At 38.6% G+C, this 23,031-nt stretch overlaps 1 protein-coding gene across 2 annotated transcripts in view; it reads left to right on the forward strand.

Moving 5' to 3' along the window:
* KMO (kynurenine 3-monooxygenase) overlaps window positions 1–23,031 on the forward strand; it is a 185,667-nt gene that overhangs the window by 67,725 nt on the left and 94,911 nt on the right. For both annotated transcript variants that reach the window (XM_063443370.1, XM_063443371.1), the window contains one exon: window positions 7,304–7,391. In XM_063443370.1, coding sequence (XP_063299440.1) covers window positions 7,304–7,391 — 88 coding nt within the window. The remainder of the gene's footprint in view (window positions 1–7,303; window positions 7,392–23,031) is intronic.

The raw sequence follows: 23,031 nt of genomic DNA on the forward strand, positions 1-23,031 counted from the left end.
CCCTCTGCCTGTGATATAATTACTGAACACAATGGGTTAATGTAATTTATCACAGGCAGGAAAAATACAGTTTTTACAGCATATTCATACCTTCTAAAATATACATCCATTCAGGGGAACAACATATCATTAAATGGCATGAATCAGACCAGGGGTTCAGAAGTTAGTAAAGTATATTTTGGGGCCTGGCTGGCAGCATGGCTATCTGGCCCAAACCGGTTTTACAGAGCCCTCTATCCTGGAGACAATGGGGAAAATAATCCAATTATATCCAGGGATAGAGGCAGACTCCATTGAGCACATGTTACCAGTAAAACACAAAAGGATACAAAAATACATAACTCCTATCATACTGAATTGAAAGGGCCCAATCTCCCAGGGCCATAGTCCAGAGGCAACAGGCAGGCAACCAGGCTCCTCCAATGCAATGTGGCGAGATTGGTCTCGTCACACAGGGGATGTAACTTTTGTGGTTTTTTTTTTATGTGTTTTGGGGGTATTTCTGGGTTTTGTTATATTGCCTATTTCTGTATTGAGAGATAATTAAATTATATGTTTGTGTGCTCAGTTAATTATCTCTCAGGCATAGGGGAGAAGTATCTTAGATGTTTCCTTGTACCTAGTTTCCTCTTAGGTCCAGAGGGAGGGATTATCCTGTTTTGTGCAGGAGTGTTATGGGTGTGTATGGTATAAAAGCAGGCCATTGAGCCTGGAAATAACACATTCGTTTTACCCTTCATCAAGTCTAGGCTGATGTTTGGGGAACTTGGGCTATAATCACTACTGCGCTTGGGACTCAGGAGTAGTGATGTCCCGAACGGTTCGCTGGCGAAAAGTTCATGGCGAACATCGCTTGTTCGCGTTCGCCACGGTGGGCGAACATATGCGATGTTTGGTCCACCCCCTATTCGTCATCATTGAGTAAACTTTGACCCTGTACCTCACAGTCAGCAGACACATTCCAGCCAATCAGCAGCATACTCTCCCTCCCAGACCCTCCCACCTCCCTCACCATTCATTTTTTTTATTATTATTATTATTTTTTTTTTTTTTTTAAACTAAATGCAAAACATTGTTATACAGGGGAATATTCACTAAATACCAAACCTTGTTATATAGGGGAATATTCACTAAATGCCAAACATTGTTATACAGGGGAATGTTCACTAAATACCAAATATTGTTATACAGGGGAATATTCACTAAATACCAAACATTGTTATACAGGGGAATATTCACTAAATACCAAACATTGTTATATAGGGGAATATTCACTAAATGCCAAACATTGTTATACAGGGGAATGTTCACTAAATACCAAACATTGTTATACAGGGGAATATTCACGAAATACCAAACATTGTTATACAGGGGAATATTCACTAATTACCAAACATTGTTATACAGGGGGATATTCACTAAATACCAAACATTGTTATACAGGGGAATATTCACTAAATGCCAAACATTGTTATACAGGGGAATATTCACTAAATGCCAAACATTGTTATACAGGGGAATATTCACTAAATGCCAAACATTGTTATACAGGGGAATATTCACTAAATGCCAAACATTGTTTTATAGGGGAATATTCACTAAATACCAAACATTGTTATATAGGGGAATATTCACTAAATGCCAAACATTGTTATACAGAGGAATATTCACTAAATACCAAACCTTGTTATATAGGGGAATATTCACTAAATGCCAAACATTGTTATACAGGGGAATATTCACTAAATACCAAACATTGTTATATAGGGGAATATTCACTAAATGCCAAACATTGTTATACAGGGGAATATTCACTAAATACCAAACATTGTTATACAGGGGAATATTCACTAAATGCCAAACATTGTTATACAGGGGAATATTCACTAAATGCCAAACATTGTTATACAGGGGAATATTCACTAAATGCCAAACATTGTTATACAGGGGAATATTCACTAAATGCCAAACATTGTTTTATAGGGGAATATTCACTAAATACCAAACATTGTTATATAGGGGAATATTCACTAAATGCCAAACATTGTTATATAGGGGAATATTCACTGAATGCCAAACATTGTTATACAGGGGAATATTCACTAAATACCAAACATTGTTACACAGGGGAATATTCACTAAATGCCAACCATTGTTATATAGGGGAATATTCACTAAATGCCAAACATTGTTATACAGGAGAATATTCACGAAATGCCAAACATTGTTATACAGGGGAATATTCACTAAATGCCAAACATTGTTATACAGGAGAATATTCACGAAATGCCAAACATTGTTATACAGGGGAATATTCACTAAATGCCAAACATTGTTATACAGGGGAATATTCACTAAATGCCAAGCATTGTTATATAGGGGAATATTCACTAAATGCCAAACATTGTTATACAGGGGAATATTCACTAAATACCAAACATTGGTATACAGGGGAATATATTGGGGAAAATTCACTAAATGCCAAACATTGTTATATAGGGGAATATTCACTAAATGCCAAACATTGTTATACAGGGGAATATTCACTAAATACCAAACATTGGTATATAGGGGAATATATTGGGGAATATTCACTAAATGCCAAACATTGTTATACAGGGGAATATTCACTAAATACCAAACATTGGTATATAGGGGAATATATTGGGGAAAATTCACTAAATGCCAAACATTGTTATATAGGGGAATAAAAATAATGAGGGGGAGACCTACTGTCCTCCCCCCTGTCCCCCACCCCTGCGCGGTGGGTGGGGGCCATAAATAACATTGGGGGGACCTACTCCCCCCCGCCTCCACCAGTGAGCGTTGGGTGGGGGCCATAAAAATAATGAGGGGGGGGACCTACTGTCCTCCCCCCCGGCCCCCACGCCTGCACGGTGGGTGGGGGCCATAAAAATAATGAGGGGGGACCTACTGTCCTCCCCCCCCCCCGGCCCCCACCCCTGCGCGTGGGTGGAGGCCATAAAAATAATGGGTGGGGGGACCTACTGTCCTCCCCCCCGGCCCCCACCCCTGCGCGGTGGGTGGGGGCCATAAATCACAATGGGGGGGACCTACTGTCCTCCTTCCCGCCCCCACCTGTGAGCATTGGGTGGGGGCCATAAAAATAATGAGGGGGGATCTACTGTCCTCCCCCCCGGCCCCCACCCCTGCGCGGTGGGTGGGGGCTATAAAAATAATGAGGGGGGGGACCTACTGTCCCCCCCCCCCCCGGCCCCCACCCCTGAGTGGTGGGTGGGGGCCCTAAATAAAAATCCCCCCCAATCAAAGGTGACTAGGGGTCCCAAAGCCACTAGTCACCCACCTCCCCACCCCAAAAAAAGTTACCACCTACCCCCCTCACCCTAAAAAATAGTGAGGGGGGAATAAAATAACTAACCTGTAAAGAAAAATTCAACTTACCATTTGACGTCTTCTTTTTTCTAATATCTTCATTTTTCAGCCCCAAAAAAGGCCAAATAAAAAGCCATCATACCCGTCGAATTTAAAATAAAATAAAAAACCAGAGCGCAAAAAAAAATCCAGACGAAAAAGAAAAAACCTGACGCTAAAAAAATTAATCCATCTTCACCCATGGAGGGCTCCGCGCAGACTGAGCTCTGCAGGGCGGGGGAAGGCTTATAAAGCCTTGCCACGCCCTGCAATTAGGCTAAGAACACTCTGATTGGCCGGTTTACTCAGGAGATTCATAACGGATATACTCAGCTGGAGTATAGGGGATCCGTTACACTTAGCTGATAAAGTGAATATACATTTAATTTTCTCGTAGCTAAAATAAGCATATAACACAGATATATCCACTACACAACTATTAAACACATTGAAAATCAAACAATTTTACTGTTGCAATGGGTGACTGTTTGATAAAACATAAATTGGGGCATCATTACTGATGTACACTGAGTACTCTTAGTGAAAGCAATGTTTGCTCAGTGTTGAATTGTTACTGCTCCTACGTTCTGCAATATGTATCATTTCTGGACCTGTTGGATGAAAAGTGAGAATTATTCTTTTTTCGCCATTAAATACATTTTTGATGCTATTAAGGGCTTTGATAATATAACAAGCTTACCCCCTTCTTATAAATAAGCAAATGTGGCCAACTTCTTTTAGTACCTTGGGAGACCTCACGATTATATGGACGGCATAACATTATATATTTATATGCTCTAAATATATATACACATATACATACATACACATAAATATACATACACTAAGTGTATTTTAATAAATAATATTTATATATTTTTTTATATATATATATATATATTAAAATAAAAGTACACGTGGAATATTGATTATATATATATATATATATATATAGAAAAAATAGGAAAAAAGGTGCACTCACAGGTCTTCATCCAAGTGGTATTTTTATTCTGAGTTGTGGTATACAAATGTGAAAATGAATCAACGTTTCGACCCCATCTCGGGTCTTTTTCAAGAATTTTTTCCATCTTGAAAAAGACCCGAGATGGGGTCGAAACGTTGATTCATTTTCACATTTGTATACCACAACTCAGAATAAAAATACCACTTGGATGAAGACCTGTGAGTGCACCTTTTTTCCTATTTTTTCTATATATTGACGCTAAGGTTGCACCCAGGCAGACTGCAACGGTATATTCATTGAGGGGTGAGTGCCAAGAATATCTTTGTATATATATATATATATATATAATTATCTATCTATATATATATATATATATATATATATATATATATTTATATATAATATAAAAAAAATATTTAAATATGTTAAAAAAAAACAATTATAATAATAATAAAATATATATATATATAGATATGTGTGTAATTTCGTTCTAACAGTATTTTAAAATTAATATATATAGATATTAAAATACATTTTGAACGAAATAATATATATATCTATATACATAAGTATATACGTATATATATATATATATACCTATATATAAATAAAAATAATTTTAAAAAAGTATATACATATATATATATATATATATATATATATATATATATATATATATAATAATTCTATGTATATATTTATGTAATCATTTTACATAATTAGGTCATTTTGTTAATTACAATTTGTGGGACCTGCCTGACAAATATTAGTGTTTCAAAACAGTAAAATGAATTACAACGATGATATCGTCAGTAAAAGTGACATTTTATGCATTTATCACACACAAATGGCACTTACACAGACAATATAATTGTTGTGATACGTTTTACTGTTTTGAAAAACTAATATTTTTGTTCAACAAAGTCTCCCGAGTATAACAGTACCCCTCATGTACAAGTTTTATGGTGCTTTCAAAAGTTACAGATTCAAATATAAGGCTTGCGTTTCAGTTTTTTCACATTGAAATTCGCCAGATTGGTTACATTGCCTTTGAGACCGTACGGTAGCCCAGGAATGAAAATTACCCCTGTGATGGCATACCATTTGCAATAGTAGACAACCCAAGGTATTGCAAATGGGGTATGTCCAGTATTTTTTAGTAGCCACTTGGTCACAAACACTGGCCAAAGATAGTGTTAATATTTGTTTGTGTGTGAAAAATGCAAAAAACTAAATTGAACGCCAATGAATTTGCTATCACTGTATTTTACCCTGTAACGTTCTACGACACCCTAAAACCTGTACATGGGGGGTACTGTTTTACTCGGGAGACTTCGCTGAACACAAATATTAGTGATTCAAAACAGTAAAACCTATCACAGCGATGATATTGTCAGTGAAAGTGACTTTTTTTTGCATTTTTCACACACAAACAGCACTTTTACTGATGATATAATTGTTGTGATACATTTTCCAGTTTTGAAACACTAATATTTGTGTTCAGCAAAGTCTCCTGAGTATAACAGTACCCCCCATGTACAGGTTTTATAGCGTTTTTGAAAGTTACAGGGTCAAATATATGGGTCATATTTTTACATTGAAAATGGCCAGGTTGGTTACGTTGCCTTTGAGAGCGTATGGTAGCCCAGGAATGAGAATTACCCCCATGATGGCATACCATTTGCAAAAGTAGACAACCCAAGGTATTGCAAATGGGGTATGTCCAGTCTTTTTTAGTAACCACTTAGTCACAAACACTGGCCAAAATTAGAAAATTTTACTTTTTTCACACACAAACAAATATGAACGCTAACTTTGGCCAGTGTTTGCGACTAAGTGGCTACTAAAAAAGTCTGGACATACCCCATATTGAATACCCTGGGTTGTCTACTTTAAAAAAAATATGTACATGTGGGGTGTTATTTAGCGATTTATGACAGATAATAGTGTTACAATGTCACTATTGATACATTTTAAAAAATATAGGTTTTGAAACCGCAATATCCTACTTGTACCTATAGCCCTATAACATGCAAAAAAAATAGCAAAAAGCATGTAAACACTGGGTATTTTTGAACTCAGGACAACATTTTGAATCTATTTAGCAGTTTTTTTCATTCGCTTTTGTAGATGAGTAAAAGATTTTTTACATAAAAGTCAAAAAACATGTATTTTTTTCAATTTTTCATCATATTTTTTCATTTTTAAAAAATTAAATTACATGAGATTATATAAATAATGGTATGTAAAGAAAGCCCATTTTGTCCTGAAAAAAACAATATATAATTTGTATGGGAACAGTAAATGAGAGAGCGGAAAATTACAGCTAAACACAAACACCACAAAAGTGTAAAAAGATGCCTGGTCGCAAATGTACAACATCGCAAAAAAAGTCCGGTCCTTAAGGTGTTAAGGGGTTAATAAGTCATCTAAAATAAAAACAGAACCACCTCGGCTACGCCCTCAGTCAAACGCCTAAAAATTCATGTGTCCCTTTTTGTCTATTTGAAATGTTGTGTGATATAGTTGTACCTACAATCACATCATTTTCAGAGCACTTGTTGTGGAGAAGGGGACAGACAGATTCATAATTTTATGTTCATGTATTGCCCTGACCTCCCTGAGTGCATGGGCCCAAAAAAAGAAAGAAGAAATCGTTGAGGACAACGCGGCCCACGATGCAGCTTCCTTGGGCCCCACAATAAAAGTGAAGTGTACAAAGATGTTGATAAATTGTTACTAGTAATGTAAAAATTAGTAGCATAAATACTATAAAGATTATTTTGTCATTCTGATATCACTATGCATTAAACAGCATGTTTTATGGAATGTGTGTGAAGTATATATTATTACACATATATACTTATATTAATTGATCATTTTATACACTGATTTTCATTTAACATTTTTTTTTTTTTTTTTTTTTTTTTCAAAACCGATTACTAGCTGCAGAAAAGTTTCCAAATGTCAAACTGCACTTTGAGCACAAGTTAAACAACTGCAACATTGATTCTGGATCAATGACATTTATTCGGTAAGCACAGAAAAGTTGACTTCTTAAGTAAAAGGCTCTTTGGTTTAATGGCTAACGTAATAACAAATATTGAAAGAGCAGCATTATTTGTTCCCTGGTTTATTATTTACTGCATAGAGTTAGAGTTTATGTATTAATGAAGAAGACACACTGCCGTTATCTGAAAACGCTAACGTAATCCATTATCTTTCTTGATAGATTTAAAACAGAAAATAAACTGTACAATGAATTTGTCTAAATGATCTAAATACTGTTCAAAATCATTTAGTGGATATATTGCACATATTGTTTGTAGCATGTATGTTTTTAATGGTGCAGTAATATGGTTGTTTTAGTTTTTTGTTTATTATGTAGTGTTTTATATATAATTTTTTGTTACTGTAAAATCTTGGAAACCAATCTTCAGTGACTTCAGTTAAACTAAATCTGTACTGTATAATAAGGGAATATAACCCCTAAACCTATTTTTACATTAAAACCAATATGGGCATGTCATTTTTTCAATTAAGAGACAGTAAGAGCATTAAAGATTTTGAATGTATTGCCATAGTGTCTTGAATTCATTTTTTTTGTGGTTGCTTCCACTGAGCACATTTCCAAATAGTGGCAAAATAGTTTCTTATGTTCTTGGGCTTTGCAAGAGGCTGGGTCTAGGCAACACATAAAGAACAAGTGACTTATAATAATATTAAGTGTACACCCAATAATGCTAGGAGCCTAAATAACATAATGGGGAAACTACAGGCAATAGCATAAACTAAGCAATATTACATAATAGGCATAACAGAAACATGGTGGGATTAGACACATGACTGGGCAGTTAACATAACAATTACACATTATTTAGGAAGGATTGAAAAAACAGGAAAGTTTTGTATGTCAACCATGAGTTAAAGCAAAAACTCCTAAATGGCAGATGATTGAGCAGTGAGGCTGCAGGGGCATGTTCTATACACCAAAACTGCTTCATTAAGCTAAAGTTGTTCAGGTGACTATAGTGTCCCTTTAAAAGTGGAATGAGCTGAGAACATTTTTAAAGCTTTATGGGTAGAGATCTCTTTGGGGCAAAATAAGGTAGGAAAAACAGGAAGGTTTTGTATGTCAGTTTTGTATGTCTACTTGGGGCAAAATAAGGTAGAAAAACAGGAAAGTTTTGTATGTCAACCATGAGTTAAAGCAAAATCTTAAGTAAGTGGAATGTGCTGAGAAAAATTATAGAAGCTTTATGGGTAGTGATACAGATATAACGTTACCCGGAGATATGTTCAGTTGAAACAAAATTGTTATATGTTCGAGCCGCTCAGTGAAGCAATCAAATCAGACCAGGCACTTTGTGATTCAAAGATTACTTCCTCTTTTATTGTGAGAGCTTTCAGACTATATAGTACTTTGTAAAACAGCATTGTGGCTTGGGCATGTCATGTGTCCTTAAGGGGTTAAAGCGGAGTGTGCACACCAATGTCATAACATTACCGATGTCACGGCCCACCAACTTCATTCAATTCAAACTTTTTTGGGGGCATGACTAAAGAATTAAAGTGCCAGATTATAAATTGTTTGCTAGGGCTTGAGACCTTGCCCTGTTGTGGTTCTATTTACGTTCCCAGTATCACGTTATTATCCTCTCGTATTTCAGGTTTTGATCTTTGTATTTACTGACTGCGCTATTTTCTATATTCCTTAACTAAACTTCTGTAACTCGCTATTCCTCATTTATGGCTTTCCTGACTCCGGCTTGTATCTCACTATTCTCTGAAAATAAATATTCAAATGTGTAACACAATGGCGCTAAATATGGTGCTGCCAAAAAACAAATAATAGGAATAAGTCACCCAATTCTTCAAGCATACAGTAATACCACAACAAAAAACTTGAAAAGTATCATGTGCTCCACCATAGTGTAAATGCAAAGTCACATGTAAGGACGTACCGGGAGAGGATGTTTCTAATCTAGCCGATACTGGAATGACAGAAAATGTTTGACCCTCAGAATACAGATTCACTGTACGTTTCAGCAGTCTGCAATGCATGGGCTTATCCTCAAACCTGGTGTCCTCAAACCAGGAACACTGGGAGACCCAACACACAGTGTGTAAAATATAAATCAAGTATAAAACGTATATCGGACCTTGGTGTGGCCGGGTTTAACATGTAAACAAACAGAGAATAGTGAGGCCACAACAAAACCCTGGGTGGCGCACTCAGCATGCAAATAGAAGGTGCAAATGCAGGATAAGTATTTTTAATGAATATATACCAGTATTGTATATTCTTGGTGATAGGCTGTGAAAAGATGAACTTGACATAGAGCAGTATAGTTCAAGAACATATGAACAAGTTGCATGTATATATGTAAAATATATGTTCACATCCCACTCACACTTATTTGAGCCTGTAGATATACTGGCTCAGGTAAAAGCTTTTTGGTTTAAAGTGGTGATGGTTGTTCAGGGTTCACTTTCAGCCAAGGGCCTCTCTCCCAATAAATATAAATGAAGAAATACCAAATTAGGTATATAAAGGGATTTATTATACAAAAAATAGTCAAATCTTACATTTAGGTTAGTAGTCTTCAGCTTGGAAATGCTATATATTAAGACAACGCGTTTTGACCTCTCAGTGGGTCTTCATCAGGTGTAATGAGGTAGAAACCTGATTATTCTCCCCCGAAAAGGGAAGATGTGTGATGAAAGTAACTTCGCCACTGGTTTTTGGAGAGGATCAATGGTCAGACCTTCTTATCCTCAAATCGCAGCCTCGTCTCATGTTGTAGCGAACTGCTATAATCACACTGGGCATTGCTATACTCTGTATACTCCCCTGTGTTCTAATCACTAGCTCTTCTAAGAGCTGTTCCTGCTTCGCTCTCTGAAGGAAGAGAGGTTCACCCACTGGAGCCTGGAGACTTGTCGTAGGTGCAGGGTGGGTAGGAGACGGCGAGACCCCAACCAAGCTGCGGCGGTTCGTGGGGTCTGCAGTGCTTATGGTGTCTGGTGCGGTGCTCATGGTCCTTGGTAAGCACTAGAAGCATCGATTGATGGAGGGTCCGTCACAATTACATAGGCATGAAAAGCTGTCATTTTTTGCCTTGGCTAAGGAATATACCGAAAGGTCAATTCATTAGACTAAAGCAAAATTGCAAAGATGACAGTGAATTTATTAAACAATTTCAGGTACTAAAGGATCAGTTTTATGCTAAGGGATATGGCAAACAAGAAGTTGAAATACAGTTTGAGGAGGTTAAAAAACAACCTAGGAGCAATTTTTTAACTTGTAAAAAGAGAGACTCTGTAACACAGGAACAAGTCCCATTTATTTGTAATTACAGCTCTCAAAATAATAATTAAAAAATAATATATATAAAAATCTTAAATAAACATTGGTCTATTTTAACTCAAAATGAGACAATAAGCAAATATATTGGAGATAAGCCTAGGATAATTTACAGAGGGGCTAGGAATCTCAAACAAATTCTGACCAAAAGCTGTATAACTAATAATAAAAAGGAGAATGATAGGGACCTTTTGGGAGAGGAACTCATAGGATTTTATAATTGTGGCCGATGCAAAGGTTGTAAAGAAACAATGAATACAAATAAGAGAACCAAAGAGTTTAGGTCGAGGACCACCAATAAGGCCTGTAACATAGATACGTATACACCAGATGCCTAAAAACGAGAATTTATGAACATGTCTGCAATATCAGAAATAAGACTCTGTGTCTGCTCACTTTGCACAAATCCACAATGGGGATCCCACACATATGCACTTTATTGTGGTTATATATATAGAATTTGTATTTTTAATTGTTCAAATTCAAAATTCTCGGAACACTTCCATTGTCATGTAATAATTAATTTGGGTGCAGCCAAAAAGTGTATATATATACCTTTTGGGAGAGGAACTCATAGGATTTTATAATTGTGGCCGATGCAAAGGTTGTAAAGAAACAATGAATACAAATAAGAGAACCAAAGAGTTTAGGTCGAGGACCACCAATAAGGCCTGTAACATAGATACGTATACACCAGATGCCTAAAAACGAGAATTTATGAACATGTCTGCAATATCAGAAATAAGACTCTGTGTCTGCTCACTTTGCACAAATCCACAATGGGGATCCCACACATATGCACTTTATTGGAATACAAAAAGTGGAAAAAGATTGGAAGGGTGGTAACCATATTAATAAATTAAACAAAAGAGAGATACGATGGAATTTGAAATGGACACTCTAACCCTAGAGTCTGGTCTAAATATAGATTTTAAGGTTTGTGGTTATATATAACCCTCACCTGTACCACTTTCTGTGTCCCGAATTAAATTTCCCCCTTTTTTTTATCATATTTTAAAATATTGGGAGGAAATACATTTTCTGGTTTTATATCTTTTAAACATTGGAAAAATATTTCTTGTATTCCCTATAATTTTACAAGTTCTTATTTATTGTTTTTTTTACATATAGAAAAAATGTTTTCTGTTTATTCTCTATAGTACTTAAAGATTTTATTAAATATGGTCTCTATTTATACATATATACATAAGGTATTTTATAGGCTGTATATCCATACCTTATATACCTGGGTCAGATTGAATACCACCTATTATCTGTTTGTTATATATATATATCTATCCTTAAATTGTAATGTTTGTAGGTTGAGTTGTATTAAAATATTCTGTGGACCTCTAGGAATCTTTTTCCCTATTATTCTCTCTAATCCACTAAGGACCAATAACCAGAACTCTTTCACTTTCTCACAATCCCACCATATATGCAGAAAAGATCCTTTGTTCCTCTTACATCTCCAACAAATCTGCGAACTAGAGTTATACATTTTTGCCATTTCTGATGGAACCATATACCAGCGGTTCAACATCTTAAATACTACTTGTAAGATATTTAGACAGTGAATAATTTTACTAGTTTGTAATAGCACTTGACACCAATCTGCATTTAAGATTTTAACTTTCAATTCTTTCTCCCATTTTTGAGCATTTATATTTTTAATAGGAGATTCTATTTTTAACAACGCATTGCTAGCTTTTGATGTAATTTGTCCTACTGTTTCATTGTTTTATAATATGCTTAGCATTTCTATATCCTCTGTAGGGTTATAAAGAAGATACTGTTTTATAAAAAATGTTATCCTCAAATAATTAAACCACTCTTTCTGAGATAAATAAAATTCCTGAGTTAACAACTCAAAAGATTGGATTTTATAATTTATCAATATTTGATTAATATATTTTATACCCTTTCTTGGCCATTCTGCTATGTCCAGGTCCATCCTCCATGACGTAATAATGGATAGTTTAATGTTGCTTAGAATTTTATTGCCCAAGCCACTACTATGTTTCAACCTGTTCCATTCATACAGTATTGATCCTAAACACATATTCGAGGCACTCGCTTTCTTAACACTCTCATCTCCTTTGTCCATCCACACCAACTGGCTCAGATTTGCTATCTCGCTCATTTCTGTTTCGAGTATAAACCATCCCTCTTCTTTAGAGTAGTTGAGTTTTGTATAGATGAAAAAACATATTCGAAAGATGTGTGTGATTCACATTTGGGAAGTTTATTCCACCCTCTCGATTTTTCTGCATCAGTTGTTTTTTTATTGATTCTCTGTCTTTTTCCTTTCCATATAAAATTCACAATATCTCTCTGTATCATATCTAGCCATGGTTAGGGCATTTTTAGGGGGTGATAAGGAAAAAAATCAGACCGTTTGGGAAGCAGGTAAGCATTGATCAAATTGATTCTCCCCCACCATGATAATTCCACATGTCTCCATTTCTTCAAGGAATCATGGGTTAATCTAAAAGTATTTAAAAAATGTATTTGCATAATATATTGGATTTTCCGTGATTATAATGCTTAAGTATGGTAGGTTATTTTTAGACCAATTCAATTTATACCGTTCCTCTAGATAAGATCTGCTATTTCTCACTATGTTAATGACCAGAGCAGTTGATTTGTGCACATTAATTTTATAATTTGAAATTAAGCTATAATCTTCCACCTCTTTCATAAGTGCTTCTAATGATTCGACAGGATCAGTTAGGGTCAAAATCAAATCATCTGCATACAAATTAAGCTTATATTCTTTACTTTTAAAACAGAATTCTTCTATTAATGGATTATTTCTGATGTTATTTGCAAAAATTTCCATTGTCATAATGTACAGGATTGGAGATAACGGGCAACCCTGCCTGGTCCCATTATGTAATGTAAACCAGTTCGCACATATGTTTGGGGCCACCGTTCTTGCCGTAGGACCATCGTATAGCGCTAGGATTGCCCGACACATCCATCTCCAAATACCACATTTCTCCAGGGTCTTTCTCAAGAACTCCCAACCGTCCCTGTCAAATGCTTTCTCTGCATCGACCGCTAAAAGAAGCAAAGGGGTTTTATTTTTTTTGGCAGCATCCAGTATGTCTATTAAGCGTCTAGTGTTATCAACTGCTGCCCGCCCAGGGATGAAACCTATTTGGTCCTTGTTTATGATGCTATTTAGAACCTCTTTAAGTCTGTTTGCTAGAATTGTCGAAAATATTTTTACATCGGTATTTATCAAGGATATTGGTCTATAACTTTTGTTGGATCTTTATCTTGCTTTGGGATTGGCAGAATATTGGCTATCAGCATTTCTGTAGGAAATCTGCCAGTCGAGGCAATATTATTAAACATGTTTGTCATATTAGTACTAATCAAGTTTACAAAAGATTTATAAAACAGATTTGAAAAGCCATCAGGCTTTGGGATTTTCTTTAAGTTTGAGGATTTCTATCTCTACTTCTTGTACAGTTATAGGGCCATCCAAGTCATTACTTTGTTCAATCGATAGATTAGGAGTTTCATTATTTACCAAATACTCATCAACTTTTTTGTAGGGGTTGGGAGATTATACAGATTTCCATAATACAAATTAAACCATTCTCCAATCTCCTTAGGGTTTAAATATTCCCCTTCCTCATCTACCAGTTTCACTATTCTGCATGCCGCCATCTTATCTCTTAGTTTTTTTTTTGTCAATAACCTGTCTGCACAATGTCCTTTACTATAATACTCGAATTTTAATTTATTCAAGATTTTTGCATTTTTTCCCAAGAGTTTAAGATTAATTTGATTCTGTAACTTTTGCACAATATCTGCGTTTTCTCTAGTAGTCGATTGTTTATTTTTATTAGAAGCTTTTACAAATTCTGATTGTAGGGATACCATTGATGCTTTGTTTTCTAAATTCACTTTTGCCTACAGACTGATTAAATTCCCTGTCATAGTGGATTTAAAAGCACACCAATTATTTGAATGTGAGGTGTCTTTGGGATAATTTTCTATAAAAAAAAATCTCTGATTTGCTGCTTAAATATTTCAAGATAAGTCTTATTCCGTAACAAATAATCATTACTACGCCAGGAATCTCTATTAATTTTATCCCATTGACTTTTCATTGACCACATATTAATACTGTGGTCTGACCAAGAGTTGTCTAAGATCTTAATTTCTATTAAGTTTTCCAAAGCGGCTAAATTACCCCAGATCATATCAATTCGAGAATACGTCAGATGAACGTAAAAACGTAAAATCAGACAACCCAGGATGTGAAGTTCTCCATAAATCAAAAAAATCGTACTTGTTCATATTACTCCTCAAGTCTATCATATGCCGGTTCTATTTTGGAATTTTTAAAAATCTATTTTAGGATCCAGCACAGTATTGAAATCTCCTGCAATCAGACATATTCCTGTTTTCATTGTTACAACCAATTCCAAGATTTTTTTCAAAGTTAAGACTGGAGATTCATTTGGGAGATATATGTTAATTAAAGTATATATTATCTAATTTATTTTACAATTAACAATTATGTATCTACCCTCCGGATCTTTAGTTTGATACAATATATCCACCTTTGATGTTTGAGAGAAGATAATTGCTACCCCTGGTTTTTTTTTATCTTTAACTGAAGCTTGAACCAAAGTGGGATATCTGGTACCTCCCCATCTAACGTTGACTATTTCCCTCCAATGTGTTTCTTGGAAGAAACCCACATCCACTTTATTTGTAAACATATAATTATATTTTAAGGATTTCTTATTTGGAGAGTTTAAGCCCTGACCATTAACCGACATCATTTTAACCATTATCACATGTGAGATAAATCTTCCACTGCCCCAAAGGTGTATGCAAAGTTAATGACATAACATAAGATACAACATTTACAAAGCTTGACCAAGAGGATTTTGAAGGTTTGTTTGTTAGAACACCTTAATAACATCAAAAAGGGACTTTTGAAGCATTCAGTTCCTACCCACTGCAAACAATGCCCCTTTTTTTCATTCAGGGATTTTAAGTGCCTGGGAATCGAAAGGGTATCCCCCTTTTGGCGTGGGGGCAATAGAGTCCAGAGACTAGCCCAGAGAGAGACTTTCTGGATTCACAAATTACGGACCCTCACGCCAAGGGGTTTAAATATTGATATCGATTTAACCTGTTTTCTGGACTAATGTGGTCCAAGTAATATTTGGTATTGATATATTCGCTTAGATATATTAGGTATGTGTGCTTGTCCCCATTGCGGGGCATTTTCTACAGTTGAGGGCTAACCCCTATGGGGAAAGAGGGTTCATATATTTATATTGTATAACAAACAGCCATTTTTATTTTTGATATGGTTATAAGTTGCTCTAAGGGTCTATATGTGGTGTACATATAGTTACAGATCTATTTAATAGTAATAATTTTTTGGTTGAATACTTTATGCCTCATACATATACTTTTTTGAAGAGGTGTTCCTTTAAGAATAAGAGACCCTTTCACTTTTAAATTGTGGATTTTTTTAAGCTAAAGGTCTCTTTAGTTTGAAAATTTGAACTTTTTGGTGTATTTGTATAAGATTATTTTATTTTATAGATTGTCTTTGTCTGACCACTTTTTGGTTAGACATTGATTTAATATACTTACAGATTTTGATGATTAAATTCGTGATTAATGTCATTTGATCAATAATAAGTGTTGCTAATATTACGTGCACACAATAAATGAAAGTAATTTAAATTATATATGTTTAAAACTTTTTTCTTTAGCAGAATTTTGGGGGCTGTAATTAGTTCCCTTTGTATCATATAAACTGTGGCCGAGTCGATTATGTCCGGTTGCTATGGAGACAATACCGCTGGAACGCATATTGGAACGCGGACGTGTCCGCAACGTCACTTCCGGTTTCGGCGATGATGACGACTTCCGGTTTTTGCAGAAAAAGGGCGCTATTTTAAGATTGGAATGGTGAGAAACAGCTGATGGAGGTGGTTTTCTCCTCCAACCAAAAAAGAAAAGGATCCACACCCACTGAATCCACTAATGGACTTAAAGGGACACTCCAGGCACCCAGACCACTTTTGCTCATTGGAGTGGTCTGGGTGCCAACTCCCACTACCCTTAACCCTGCAAGTGTAATTATTGCAGTTTTTCATAAACTGCAATAATTACATTGCAGGGTTAACTCCACCTCTAGTGGCTGTCTACTAGACAGCCACTAGAGGTCACTTCCTAGTTTCTAGCATAGGTTTCCTGTGCTAGAGCGTCGCTGGACATCCTCACGCTGTGTGAGGACCTCCAGCGTCGCTCAAAACCCCATAGGAAAGCATTGAAATGATTTTTCAATGCTTTCCTATGGGGAGACGTAATGCGCATGCGCTGCATTTCCGTGCATGCGCATTAGGTCTCCTCGGCCGGTGGGCGAGATTAGTCTCACCCACTGGCTGACGTAATCACAATGAGGAGCGTTGCGGAGGCGGAGACAGCGGCGAGGGACATCGCCGCTGTCCCAGGTAAGTCACTGAAGGGGTTTTCACCCCTTCAGTAACCGGGGATTGGGGGGTGGGAGGGAGAGGGACCCTCCAGTGCCAGAAAAACGGATCGTTTTTCTGGCACTGGAGTTTCCCTTTAAGGGACTAGCCCTATTTAAGGACACAGGGAGGGGGGTTGCTTTAGGATATGTTTATTTTGTATTTTGTATTCATACATGGTGATTATTTTATTGCGGTCCATGAGGAAGTTCATAACGAACGAAACGCGTAGGACTACTTTTTCTGCATCCATATCCTATGCTGAATTGGTGACTGCTTATATATTTATATATATTTTTATTGAATACATTTTCTTTAATTTTTAACCCTGACTTGTGGATGTCTTTTGGTGGAATAAGAATCTGGAGGTGAACAGAAGGATTGTTTGGTCCCCCATTATACCAAGGGAGGCACCCTAAGAGCGCTTATACCTACTTATATCTAGTGAGTGCAATAGATTGCTGCGCACAGAATATTGCATTTTGTAACAATATCACACTATGTTTTGTTTTATGTTTTCTCTGTAGATTCACACAGCCATATCCCGAATTGTTTTTGTTGTGGTTTCCTATTTACAAAGCTTGGCCTTGTGGTCAATTTGACCAGTCTGGCCAGGGTTGACCTTGCTTTCGAAACGATAGGGAGTTTCTGGCATCTTATAATTACGTAGAACCCGTTATCGCCATTCTCAGACACCCTGACCCCTACTTTCCAATCCTCACCTCGGTATTTGTGACTACACTTGACACCTGGTGGGGGGCGAATTTTTTTGCAAGGCTTGGTTTTCTCCTATATATAGCACATCATTGTTATTTGAAAAAGGGGGCGAGGGGAGAGGGGAAAAAACGTTTTTTTTATTTTTTTCCTTTTATTCCACCTTTGAATTAAAAGTACAAACACATTCCTTTTTTATTGTCTTCCTTTTCTTAACCTGTTATCTATTATTAGACTATTTTTACTTAATCTTATGTTCTTATATACTTTTATACACTGGACTTTATACAGCTTTAATCTCTTAAATCTGTGCCTCAAGTGCCGACATGTATATTGTGATAATATTAGTTTGACATTCTAATTTATTTCTTCCCATCCTTTTTCTAGAATTGTTATTGTGAACTGTTCCTTAAACTTATGTTTATTATTATTGCTTAATAATTATTGTTACTATTGTATTGTGAAATATTTCTTATGCGTATCCATTTTTAGTCTATTCCCCCTCACCATCATACTAGAATGTGATTATGGACTAATTTTTTTAATTATGTTAAGTGTTGTTACAATTTATCTCTTCTTAATGTCTTGTGCTCTTTTAGTTAGCGTACAAAAGTTTCCCTTCCCTTTATTTTAGGTTAAATGTCCACATATATAATTATTTTCCATCCTTTTGGCCAATAATTCCGGAGTTTCAAATGTTTCAATGGTCTCCTTCCAATACACTCTGAGAATAGTAGGAAAACCCCAGACATACTTCACATTCCTACTTCTCAGAATATTCAAGTGTTGGCTAAATCCTCTGCCCCATCTTCTCGTGTAGAAGGATAAGTCCGGAAATATCAATAAGTCTTTAAATTTTTCTTCTAGTTCTGGTTTTCATCTTAATGATGACATAATTTTAGACTTAACATAATAGGATTTAAATGTAACCATGACATCTCGTGGAAGAGACTCCCATATATTTTGAGTTCTTGGTAACCTGTGAAATCGTTCCATCACAAAGTCCTTTAATCTTTCGTCAGATATTAATCTTCAAAAAAATTCCACTAGGAAGATAGTTTCTGGAATATTACGAATCCTTATATTTGATCTTCTTGAGCGATCTTCAATATCATTAATCTTGCCTTCTAGGTAGTCCAGTTTTGTCTTTATATCTGAGACTGTCATTTGTAGCTGGTTATATTTTAGTTCCATCTGTACAAAATGTAACTCTATTGAAGACAGCAAATGTAGATACTTTGTTCTGGCTTGTTGCAGGCTTATCAGAGTGCCTAGATTTCTCCCCTTGCTCCATCTTAATCCATGTTTCTCTTTTATTTTCCTCCTTAAATTATCGCTCTCTTTTAATACAGCCAATAAGAATGATTGTACACAGGTTTTTAGAGTATAAAATAATAATACATTTGACTTATCTTTCCTTGCTGTTGGCAATAAACTCTCTCGACCCGCTTGTTTCTTTTTCTTTACGTCACTCCACCTTTAATCCCCCTCTCGCTTTTAATAGTTTGGATAGTCTCTGTGTAAGCTTCTGTTCTGCTTCGTTCCGTCAGTTCCACCGCGCGATACCGCTAAGCATCGGTCCGAACTCGAAATCAGTAACCTGGTCCTCTCCGAGATATTTGCAGTTGTCGTTGTCCTCCTCGTGTACCGCCGCAGCAACTATTATCCTGGCCGCCTCCTATTCCTGGTTGCTTTAATAGCACAGTTCTTTGCTATTTTATCCATCTTTATTTTTTAATGCATTTTATTTACAGTGCATGCAGTGGCGTACTAAGGGGGGGGCGGGGGGTGCGGTCCGCCCCGGGTGCCATCCAGTAGGGGGGTGCCACACTCTGTCCCTCCTGCTGGTCGGCCTCTCCCTCGCGGCTCAGGCGCTCAGTGAGTGAGTCAGAGCACAGGGAGGGGATTCCCAGCCTGTGTTCTGAGTCATCACTGAGCACCAGGGATGCTGTTATGGAGTGTGCCAGCAGGGGGCGCAGAGCTGCATTCTGCCAGGTTTCTCCCCTGCGGCCACTCTGCCTGCACCTCCTGCACTGCCTGGGATGGGATGGAGAGAGACAGCCCCTGAATCATGGTAAGTTAATATTATTATTGTAAATTTACCCTCACCCCCCCCCTCAGTCACCCTGTCACCCCCCCCTCACCCTCTCACCCTGTCACCCCCTCCCTCAGTCACCCTGTCACCCCCTCAATCACCCTGTCACCCCCCCTCAGTCACCCTGTCACCCTCCCCTCAGTCACCCTGTCACCACCCTCTCACCCTGTCACCCCCTCCCTCAGTCACCCTGTCACCCCCCTCAATCATCCTGTCACCCCCTCCCTCAGTCACCCTCTCACCCCCTCCCTCAGTCACCCTGTCACCCCCCCACTCAGTCACCCTGTCACCCCCCCTCACCCTCTCACCCTGTCACCCCCTCCCTCAGTCACCCTGTCTCCTCCCCCTCACCCTGTCACCCCCCTCAATCACCCTGTCACCCCCTCCCTCAGTCACCCTCTCACCCCCTCCCTCAGTCACCCTGTCACCCCCCCTCAGTCACCCTGTCACCAGTCACCCCCCTCAGTCACCCTGTCACCCCCTCCCTCAGTCACTCTGTCACCCCCTCAGTCACCCTGTCACCCCTCCCTCACCCTGTCACCAGTCACCCTGTCACCAGTCACCCCCCTCAGTCACCCTGTCACCCCCTCCATCAGTCACTCTGTCATCCCCCTCAGTCACCCTGTCACCCCCCCTCACCCTGTCACCCCCCTCAGTCACCCTGTCACCAGTCAACCCCCCAGTCACCCTGTCACCCCCCCTCACCCTGTCACCCCCCCCTCACCCTGTCACCCCCTCACCCTGTCACCCTGTCACCCCCCTCAATCACCCTGTCACCCCCTCCCTCAGTCACCCTGTCACCCCCTCCCTCAGTCACTCTGTCACCCCCCTCAGTCACCCTGTCACCCCCTCCCTCATTCACTCTGTCACCCCCCTCAGTCACCCTGTCACCCCCTCACCCTGTCACCCCCCTCAGTCACCCAGTCACCAGTCACCCTGTCACCCCCCTCAGTCACCCTGTCACCAGTCACCCCCCTCAGTCACCCTGTCACCCCCCTCAGTCACGCTGTCACCCCCCCTCAGTTACCCTGTCACCAGTCACCCCCCCAGTCACCCTGTCACCCCCCTCAGTCACCCTGTCACCCCCCTCAGTCACTCTGTCACCAGTCACCCTGTCACCCCCTCAGTCACCCCCTCAGTCACCCTGTCACCCCCCTCAGTCACCCTGTCACCCCCTCAGTCACTCTGTCACTCTGTCACCAGTCACCCCCTCCCCAGTCACCCTGTCACCAGTCACCCCCTCCCTCAGTCACCCTGTCACCCCCCCAGTCACCAGTCACCCCCTCCCTCAGTCACCCCCCCTCAGTCACTCTGTCACCAGTCAACCCCTCCCTCAGTCACCGTGTCACCCCCTCCCTCAGTCACCAGTCAACCCCTCTTTCCCTCACTCTGCTACCTGTCACTCCCTCCCACGCTCTGTCAGCCCCTCCCTCCTACGCTCTGCCACCTGTCCCCTCCTTACTCTGCCAACCCTATCCCACAGCACACTATGTGCCTTACAATGCCCTACACACACTACATGCACTACATCCCACCCCCACACTATGTGTCTTACCCATACTACATCCCTATCACCCCTACACCAGGTCTGTCTCCTAAATTACTATCAATAAAGATTTGTATCAGGACAAGTAGATTGTCACGGCAGACAAGTAGATTGGGCAAACACTTTAGTCCCTGGACAAGTAGTTTTTTTTTTTTTAAAAAATTTCAACACCCCTGCCCTCTCTGCCATATACACCCCCACCATATACACCCCTGCCTTGTCATAATATCCTCCCTGCTATAAACCCACTACCTGGTCATAATTCCCACCCTGGCATATACCCCTTTAACATGTCATATAATACCCACACTGCCATAATCCCCTCCCTGCTATATACCTCCACCGTATCATAATACACACCCTGCCATACACCCTGGCCCTGCCTTGACATAATATCCTCTCTTCCATATAACACCCAATCCCATTGTTCCCACCCGTGACATAAAACACCATATACTCACCACCTCACCTGCAGTCACCTCCTTCAATCCACTGTGTGCAGTGGCACACACTGTCATAGTATCCACCACACTGTCCCACCCTGCCATATACCTTTCTCCTGATAGTAATACTCACCCACTTACATATACATCCACGTTGTCACATTCCCCCAGACAGATAGGACAGATATATACTGGAAGGCAGTGAGATTAAACATTTTTATGGACCATATAGGAGTTTGTGTACGCCCTGCAGTAAGCCGGCAGCCGGGGTATGACAACATCCTGGCATCGGCATCACTACTGGTCGTGCAAGTGAGCTGTGAAGGAAGAGCACAGAGATCCCAGCCCAGCAGCAACCGCTTGTCACTCCCAGAGTAAGGTAGGGAGGTTGGTTGGACCTCTTAATAACTAAATGCGTTTGTATATCTGTGGTTGTGTATATGTTTAGTAGATAGCTCCCTAATTTGGTGTCCTTAAATATGTCAATCCCACATAAGGATAACAAATAAGTGAGTTATCTACTAAACAACCTAAAGATTAAAATTAAGAAAAAGGCTTTTTAAATTTTGATCTTTTAGCTATTTAGTAGAGAATTCCCTAAATTGGTGCCCTTATGTGAGATTCCATATGTAAAGATACCAAATTAGGGTGCTGTTTAGCAGATAGCTCCCTTATTTGGTGTCCTTAAATATGGCAATCCCACATCTCAGCATCTTGCCAACACTACACACAAACACATCCCTGCATTCCAGTGCAAACACTACATACAAACACACCTCTGTATTAAAACATCACCATTATATATAACCACACCACTGCATCTCGCCAACACTACACACAAAAGCATGCCTGCATTAAAATGCCAACACTACATACAAACACACCCATTCATTCACTCACACTTACTCCATACAAAAGCATGCTTACATTGAAACATGCAAGCACTGCTCAATGTCAATGCTACATACATTTAAAAAAATGTGGGTGT

Source organism: Pelobates fuscus, chromosome 2 (genome assembly GCF_036172605.1).
Source record: "Pelobates fuscus isolate aPelFus1 chromosome 2, aPelFus1.pri, whole genome shotgun sequence".
In the NCBI taxonomy this organism is placed as follows: domain Eukaryota; kingdom Metazoa; phylum Chordata; class Amphibia; order Anura; family Pelobatidae; genus Pelobates; species Pelobates fuscus.